The sequence below is a fragment of the Arachis duranensis genome, chromosome 6 (genome assembly GCF_000817695.3).
Source record: "Arachis duranensis cultivar V14167 chromosome 6, aradu.V14167.gnm2.J7QH, whole genome shotgun sequence".
Lineage (NCBI taxonomy): Eukaryota > Viridiplantae > Streptophyta > Magnoliopsida > Fabales > Fabaceae > Arachis > Arachis duranensis.
In genome coordinates, this window is record NC_029777.3 from 41,761,347 (window position 1) to 41,769,971 (window position 8,625).

The 8,625-nt window shown below is 40.6% G+C and overlaps 2 protein-coding genes across 2 annotated transcripts; both read left to right on the forward strand.

The window, feature by feature from the left end:
• Window positions 1-3,118: 3,118 nt before the first annotated feature.
• Window positions 3,119-3,634, forward strand: LOC107493919 (uncharacterized). Its single transcript, XM_016114950.1, has one exon. The coding sequence runs from the start codon at window positions 3,119-3,121 to the stop codon at window positions 3,632-3,634; it is 516 nt and encodes a 171-aa protein (XP_015970436.1).
• Window positions 3,635-6,209: 2,575 nt separating this feature from the next.
• Window positions 6,210-6,671, forward strand: LOC107493920 (uncharacterized). The gene has a single exon (XM_016114952.1). The coding sequence runs from the start codon at window positions 6,210-6,212 to the stop codon at window positions 6,669-6,671; it is 462 nt and encodes a 153-aa protein (XP_015970438.1).
• The last annotated feature ends 1,954 nt before the right edge of the window (window positions 6,672-8,625 follow it).

Consider the following 8,625-nt stretch of genomic DNA (forward strand, 5'->3'; position numbering starts at 1 on the left):
ATACCCTTGGAAGTATTGGAAAAGGGGGTTAGCAAGTCACAGAGTTTAGTTTTGGGATTTCACTTCTTATTTTTCACACTTCATCTCTTCCATCTTTTGTACTTTCTTTCTGAGCTATGAGTAGCTAAATTCCCTCTCATTGAGAGAGGGAGCTCTATTGTACTTGATATATTAATGATAGTAAATTTCTTCTTCTCTTCATCTTCTCTTTGATTTTCTAGAAGGAATTTCATTTTAATGATTAGTGTTCAATCATCTTGAGGAAGAGGTTGAATGCAAAATGGGTTTCATGGGAACCTTAGAAAAGGAAACATGAAACCATGCTAGAAATCCCTTCTCACACTTGAGTAGAATCTGGGTTTTGGTGTTTGGATATGGCGACATACAATCCTCCCTCTACTTGGATCTATGATGATGTGTGGTATAATCAGGGACCAAGCATATCTCTCTTCATGAGCAATTAGACCAAGGAATTGGCTGATTATCAAGATTTAAGAGATTGAGTCACCAAGGGATTGGGGCTCAATCAATCATAATTGCCAAGAGGTCAATGAGTTGCATGATTGAAGAGGATATGAGCTGGATTTAATCCAAAGAGACAATATCTCATAATCTTAATGAATTCCCCCATTCTTATCTCTCCCATTCTTTTATAGCTTTCATTTACATTCTAAAAATTCCCATTCCTTTTTACATTCTTGCTATTTCCATTTCTGCACTTTATTTCTTTCCTTTATTCTTTTGCCATTTATGTTTCTGCCATTTATAATTCTGCACTTACAACTTACTCTGTTAAGCTTGACTAATTCACCAATTAATTAAAATTGTTCAAATCTACCAATCTCTGTGGATATGATCCTACTCCACTGTGGGTTAATACTTGATGATAATGTTGGTGCGCTTGCCAAGAGCGAATTCATCAATATTATTGGAAGGGGAGTAAATCTCAAACTCATCAAGTTTTATGGCGCCGTTGTCGGGGATTGGTTTGAATTTAACAATGATTAAATTGATTGGAGAGCTAGATTAAGCATTTTCATTTACCTTGTTGTCCTTTTTCTTTTTTTTTTTTTGTGATCTTTAAATTCACATCTAATTTCTTTTTTTCTTTCCTTCTTTTTTAGATCATTTTTCATTGTTTGTACTTTCACTCTTCTAACTGTTTGATTAATTGCGTTAGTCAAGCTAACCACTAATCTTAACTGAGGTGATTCTTTTACTTGCTCTTTTCTTGCTGTGTGTTGACTGTATGACATGTAGAAGAGGAGAAACTTCATCCTCTTTTGATAGTGAACCTGAGAGAACCTTTCTTAGATTGAGGAGGGAGGCTAGAGGCAAAGGCATAGTTGGAGAAGAACCAGTAGAAGAAGATCTAACAACCACCATGGAAGACGAAGTGCACAACAATGTTGGAGGAGGTGTTGAAAATCAAGCTGGGCAAGAGAGGAGAGTTTTAAACTCCTACATCAACCCAAATCCAGGAAACTGTGGCAGCAGCATCCTCAAGCCAACAATCCATGCTAACAATTTTGAGTTGAAACCCCAATTCATCACACTAGTTCAGAATAATTGTTCATATGGAGGAAGTGCTCAAGAAGATCCAAATCAGCATCTCAACACATTCTTGAGGATATGTGATACTATAAAATCCAATGGTGTACACCCTAACACCTACAAACTACTTTTGCTCCCTTTCTCACTCAGAGATAAGGCAACAAAATGGTTAGAAGCATTCCCCAAGGAGAGCCTAACCACATGGGAGGATGTTGTGAACAAATTTCTAGCAAGATTTTACCCTCCACAGAGGATCAACAGGCTAAGAGCTGAGGTGCAAACCTTCAGACAGCTAGATGGTGAAACACTCTATGAGGCCTGGGAGAGGTTCAAAGATCTAACAAGAAAATGCCCACCAGATATGTTTAATGAGTGGGTGCAGCTCCACATTTTCTATGAAGGATTAACCTATGAATCGAAGAAGGCTGTGGACCACTCTTCATGGGGGTTCATTCAACAAGAAGAAGACCATTGAGGAAGCCATAGATATCATTGAAACTGTAGCTGATAACGACTACTTTTATGCTTCAAAAAGAGGCCAAAAGAAGGGGGTGTTGGAGCTCAATTCTATGGATGCCTAATTGGCACAAAACAAGGCAATTGTAGCACAATTGGCAGCATTAACCAAGAAGATGGAGAACAATCAAGTTGCAGTTGTCCAAGCTCAAGCACCACCCTAAGAAGGAGATGCACCAGAAGTTGAATGTGAGCAAGCAAACTATGTGCATAACCCCTCTTGACCACCTTATGACCCTAACTCCAAGACATATAACCCAGGATGGAAGAACCACCCAAATTTTGGGTGGGGAAACCAAAAAAATCACAACCAAGATCACAACAAACCATACCAAGCCAATCAATACCAAAATCACAACCCCAACCATCAATCAAACAACAACAGACCTTACCACAATCCACCTCACACATCATATCCCTCCAACCAACAAACACACCACCATCAAGACACATTAACCCCAACTTTACAACTATGTGAAATCAAGGGTAACTTTGAGAGAGTAGAAGCTGCAATAGCACAGCTATCATCACAGCTCACAGGGGCTATTTCCACCCTTTGGGAGAGGCAAGCACAGGCTGAAAAGAAGATAGATGCCAACCAAGAAGAATACAAGTCGAATTTAAAGAATTAAGGTGCAGCAATTTCAAAGCTAGAAGCACAAGTTGGGTTCTTATCCAAGCAGATTCCAATGCCTACACACACATTTTCCAATGACACCATGGCTAACCCAAGAGGGGAGTGCAAGGCCATCACACTTAGGAGTGAAAAGGTGGTAGAAGAGGCAACCCCAAACCTGGAGAACCATGAAGAAGAGGCTGCAGAAAAACCTGAAAACAAGAAGAAAGAAGAGATCCCTGGCCCATCTTCACCAAAGCCAATCTTGAAGCCTTATGTGCCAAAGGCACCATACTCACAAAGGCTAAGGAAGGATGGGAAGGACAGCCAGTTTTCCAGATTCTTGGAGATCTTCAAAAAGCTCCAAATCAATATACCATTTGCTGAAGCATTGGAGCAAATCCCCTCTACGCCAAGTTCTTGAAGGAACTCATGACAAGAAAAAGAAACTGGGGAGAAACGGATACTATAGTCCTAACTGAGGAGTGTAGTGCCATTATACAAAAGAAACTCCCCCAGAAAATGAAAGACCCATGGAGTTTCCAAATCCCCTGCATCATAGGGGATATCACTATTGAGAAGGCCTTATGCGACTTGGGGGCTAGCATCAATCTCATGTCTTTGAACATGATGAGAATGATGAGAATTGAGAAAGCCAAACCAACAAGAATGACACTCCAACTAGCTGACAGAACATTCAAGTTTCTACATGAAGTAGTGGAAGATTTATTGGTGAAAGTGGAAAAATTCATTTTCCCACTGACTTTGTTGTGCTGGATATGGAAGAAGAGGCCATTCCTAGCTATTGTTGGAGCCATCATTGATGTGCAAAAAGGGGAACTAGTCTTGATATTACATGAGGAAAAGATGGTCTTCAATGTCTTCAAGGCAATGAGTTATTCCAAGGAATCAATAGGAGAATGCATGATGGTGGACACCATAGAATAAATAATTCAAGGAGTTTTGGAAGAAGAGCAATATGAAGGAACTATGGAGTTGGAGCAACAAGCACCACATGAAGAACCACTACAAGGGACTATGGAAAATTCAATCATGACAAACCACAAAGACAACACTGGAGAAGAGGCACCAAAACTTGAGCTGAAAACCCTACCTCCAAGCTTGAAATATGCATATCTAGGTGACAACAGCACCTACCCAGTGATCATCAACTCAAGCTTGAGTACGGAGCAAGAAGAGGAACTCATCCAAGTGCTGAAACAACACAAAGATGCTATAGGCTGGACACTCACATACTTAAAGGGGATCAGCTCATCAATGTGTATGCACAAGATCTTGCTTGAAGAGGGTGCTAAGCCCTCAAGACAACAACAAAGAAGGCTGAACCAAATTATGAATGAAGTGGTCCAGAAGGAAGTGTTGAAGTTATGGCAAGCTGGGGTGATCTACCCCATCTCAGACAGCACTGGGGTGAGCCCTGTACAAGTTGTTCTAAAGAAATGAGGGGTCATTGTTGTACCAAATGAGAAGAATGAGCTGATACCAACAAGAACAGTGACTGGTTGGCACATGTACATCGACTACAGGAAGCTCAATGAAGCCACCAAGAAGGACCACTTCCCCCTACCATTCCTGGACCAAATGCTTGAGAGGCTGGCTGGACATGAATACTACTGCTTTCTTGACGGTTATTCGGGTTACAACCAAATAGTTGTAGACCCAAAGTACCAGGAGAAAACTTCGTTTACTTGTCCATATGGTGTCTTTACTTATAGGAGGATGCCATTTGATTTGTACAAAGCACCTGCAACATTCCAAAGGTGTATGCTCTCCATATTTTCAGACATGATTGAAAGATTCATTGAGGTATTTATGGATGACTTCTCTGTATTTGGTAACACATATTCTGATTGCTTACATCACTTAGCCTTGGTGATAAAGAGATGCCAAGAGACTAACCTTATTTTAAATTGGGAAAAATGCCATTTCATGGTTACAGAGAGGGTGGTCCTTGGTCATAAAATCTTAAAAAAAGAGCATAGAAGTGGACAGAGCAAAAATGGAGGTAATTGAAAAGCTACCCCCACCTTGCAATGTCAAAGCAATTAGAAGCTTTTTGGGACACGTTGGCTTCTATAGGAAGTTTATTAGAGACTTCTCTAAGGTTGCCAAACCATTGAGCAACCTACTTGTCTCTAATGTGCCTTTTGTTTCTGATAATGAATGCATGTTAGCTTTTGAGGAACTTAAGAACAAGCTTTCCTCTGCACTTATCATAGCACCACCATGTTGGGATCTACCCTTTGAGTTGATGTGTGATGCATCAGATTTTGCTGTGGGTGCTGTTTTAGGACAGAGGAAGGATAAATTGGTGCATGTCATTTATTATACCAGCAAGGTTCTTAATGAGAATCAAAGGAACTACACCACTACAGAGAAGGAATTACTTGCCATTGTCTTTGCTTTTGATAAATTTAGATCATATCTCATTGGTTCTAAAGTAATTGTATTTACTGATCATGCAGTACTCAAATACTTGCTTACCAAACAAAAGTCCAAGCCAAGGCTAATAAGATGGATCCAGCTACTCCAAGAGTTTGACATTGAAATTAAGGATAGGAGTTGAGCAGAGAACAAAGTTGTTGACCACCTCTCACAAATTCCACAAGAAGAAGAAGGAGCATACCATCTTGCGGTGAATGAAAGCTTCCCTGATGAGCAATTAATGATGATCCAAGAGACCCCTTGGTTTGCAGACATAACCAATTTCAAAGCCATTGGGGAATTACCAACCAACATCAACAAACACATGAGGAGAAAGCTCATCAAAGATGCCAAATACTATATCTGGGATGAGCCATATTTGTTCAAAAAGTGTGCTGATGGGATCTTGAGGAGATGTATATCCCATGGAAAAGGACAAGAGGTGCTTTGGCAATGTCATGGATCTGCATATGGAGGCCATTTTAGTGGAGAAAGAACAGCAGCCAAGGTGCTCCAATATGGATTCTACTGGCCAAGCATTTTCAAGGATGCAAAGGACTTGGTGTCAAGATGTGATGAATGCCAAAGGGCTGGCAACCTACCCAAGAAAAATGAGATGCCACAAAGATTTATAATGGAGTTAAAACTATTTAATGTATGAGGGTTTGACTTTATGGGGCCTTTCCCATCCTCCTACTCAAATAGTTATATACTTGTGGCTGTAGATTATGTGTCAAAGTGTGTAGAAGCTATTGCCACAGCAATAAATGACAACAAGGCTGTAATGAGCTTCTTAAGAAAGAACATTTTCAGCAGATTTGGAGTTTCCAGGGCACTCATTAGTGATGGAGGAACTCATTTCTGTAATAAACAACTAGAAGCACTCCTTCTCAGATATGGAGTCAAGCACAAGGTGGCAACCCCTTATCATCCATAGACCAATGGGCAAGCAGAGATCTCCAACAGGGAACTAAAAAGAATTCTTGAAAAAACTGTTGGAAACTCGAGGAAGGACTGGTCTAAGAAGCTAGATGATGCTTTATGGGCCTACAGGACAACCTTCAAGACACCCATTGGGATGTCTCCATACCAATTGGTCTTTGGCAAAGCTTGCCACTTGCCTGTTGAGCTTGACAATAGAGCATTCTGGGCTCTAAAACTACTGAACTTTGATGAGCAAGGCGCTGGAGAAAAGAGACTAAGGCAACTCAACGAGCTGGAGGAATTTAGGAACCAAGCATATGAGAATGCAAAGATCTACAAAGAGAACACAAAAAGGTGGCATGATCAAAAGATAGCAAGGATGGAGTTCACTGAAGGACAAAATGTGTTATTGTACAATTCTAGACTTAGGTTCTTCCCTGAAAAGCTTAAGTCTAGATGGTCTGGAACCTTCACCATCATCAAAGTGTACCCCTATGGTCAAGTGGAACTCATAGAGGACAAAACACAAAGAACCTTCACTACAAATGGCCATAGACTCAAGCATTACTTGGGGGACTCACTGGATGAAAGGAGAGTGAGCTACCACCTCAACTGAAAAAGGAAGAACGTCAAGCTAGTGATGATAAAGAAGCGCTAGTTGGGAGGCACCCCAACACTTTATATCCCTTTGATCTATTGCTTTATTAGAAGTAGATTGTGAATATTAGCTTAGGAAGTTAATTTCAATTTTGATAGTTAGGATAGCTTTATGAATTATTTTGTCTCTTATTTTTAGAAGTGCAACTAGATGAAAGCATTTACTGATAATGATGAGTAATTGGGCTAAAAACTAACTAAAAAGCTAAGTTTGGTGTGGCCACTCACCAACTTGATCTAGGCTTACAACAATTTGGATAAATTAATTTTTGAAGAGTAAGCCCAGAGATTAAGTTTGGTGTGGCCACCACCATACGAGGATCACTTGGCAAGCCCAATACCACTCAATTTGAAAGCATTTAATATATTGGTGGAGGCTTTAATGAGAATTTTAATGTGTTCAGAGGAGATTATAAGCAAAGAATGTGAAAGGATTGGAATTTCTTCTTTCCCATGAACACATTAAAAACCCAATGATGAACCCAATTTATTGAGATGCAAATGAATTAAGTTTGGTGTCCCAAGGGACACCCATCAGTTGTAACTCCATTCACTAACATTGGAAAAGAATGTAGAGGATTATTTTGTCACTACTAATGGGGTTTTCGGTTTCTTTTTTTCTTTTATTTCAGGAGATTGAATGGGGCCCACTTGGTTGATAGCAACGAGGTCAAAGTGTACTTGCACTTTGGAACTCAACAGATGCAGAGGGCACAGTGGGATAAGGATTGGCGTCTCTTCCCATGCTAGGCGCCACTCCCCAAGTGGGAAAACATTGAATTCCCTTTATTTCCCGCCATTTGAACCACATCCTTCACTCCTATAATCCCCTCACCTTCCCATTCCATACACAAAAGATACTCACACAGACCTTTCTTTCTATTTTCTCATTTCTCTTTTCATCCCCTTTCTCTCTCTATCTATCTACTTGATTGGGACAATCAAGTGCTAAGTTTGGTGTTGGAGCAAAATTTTTGTTTTGCTTGTGTTTCTTTGCAACACTCTACTACTATCTCATAACCCTCAAACACTCACACTCCACCAATGGCACCACCAAGATCCTCATCCTCAAAGAAAAGAAAGACCAAGGAACCAACTTCCGGTTCCTCAAGCTCAAACTTCAATGAGTAGAAATTCCTCTTTGCATTCAACCAAAACCAATTCTATGGTTGGGTGAGTGAGAGGGAGATCATCCCAGAGGTTGGCTTCCAACTGGGAAGAAATGAGCATCTTGAAATTAACATTGAGATCAACAGAGGTTGGCGTGCCACTTGGTGTCGAAGGCGTGGCACGCCAGGTTACCTAGGCCAATTAAAATGTCCTGGGTGTGCCACTTTGGCTTGAAGGCGTGGCACGCCAGGGGTGAAACAAAGGACGGCGTGCCACTTGAATGGTGAGGCATGGCACGCCAAGTCAGAAACAGAGTGAGCGTGGCACGTGATGAGCGGATATTTTATACGCTTTTTGGGGGTAATTTCATGTAGATTTTAGCATGTTTCAGTTAGTTTTTAGTAAAATAATATTAGTTTTTAGGAAAAAATCATATTTCTGGACTTTACTATGAGTTTGTGTGTTTTTCTGTGATTTCAGGTATTTTCTGGCTGAAATTGAGGGAGCTGAGCAAAAATCTGACTTAGGCTGAAAAAGGACTGCTGATGCTGTTGGATCCTGACCTCCCTGCACTCGAAATGGATTTTCTGGAGCTACAGGAGTCCAATTGGCGCGCTCTCAACGGCGTTGGAAAGTAGACATCCAGGGCTTTCCAGCAATATATAATAGTTCATACTTTGCGCGAGGATAGACGACGTAACTTGGCGTTAAACGCCAAGTTCATGCTGCTGTCTGGAGTTAAACGCCAGAAAAACGTCATTATCCGGAGTTGAACGCCCAAAACACGTCATAACCTGAAGTTT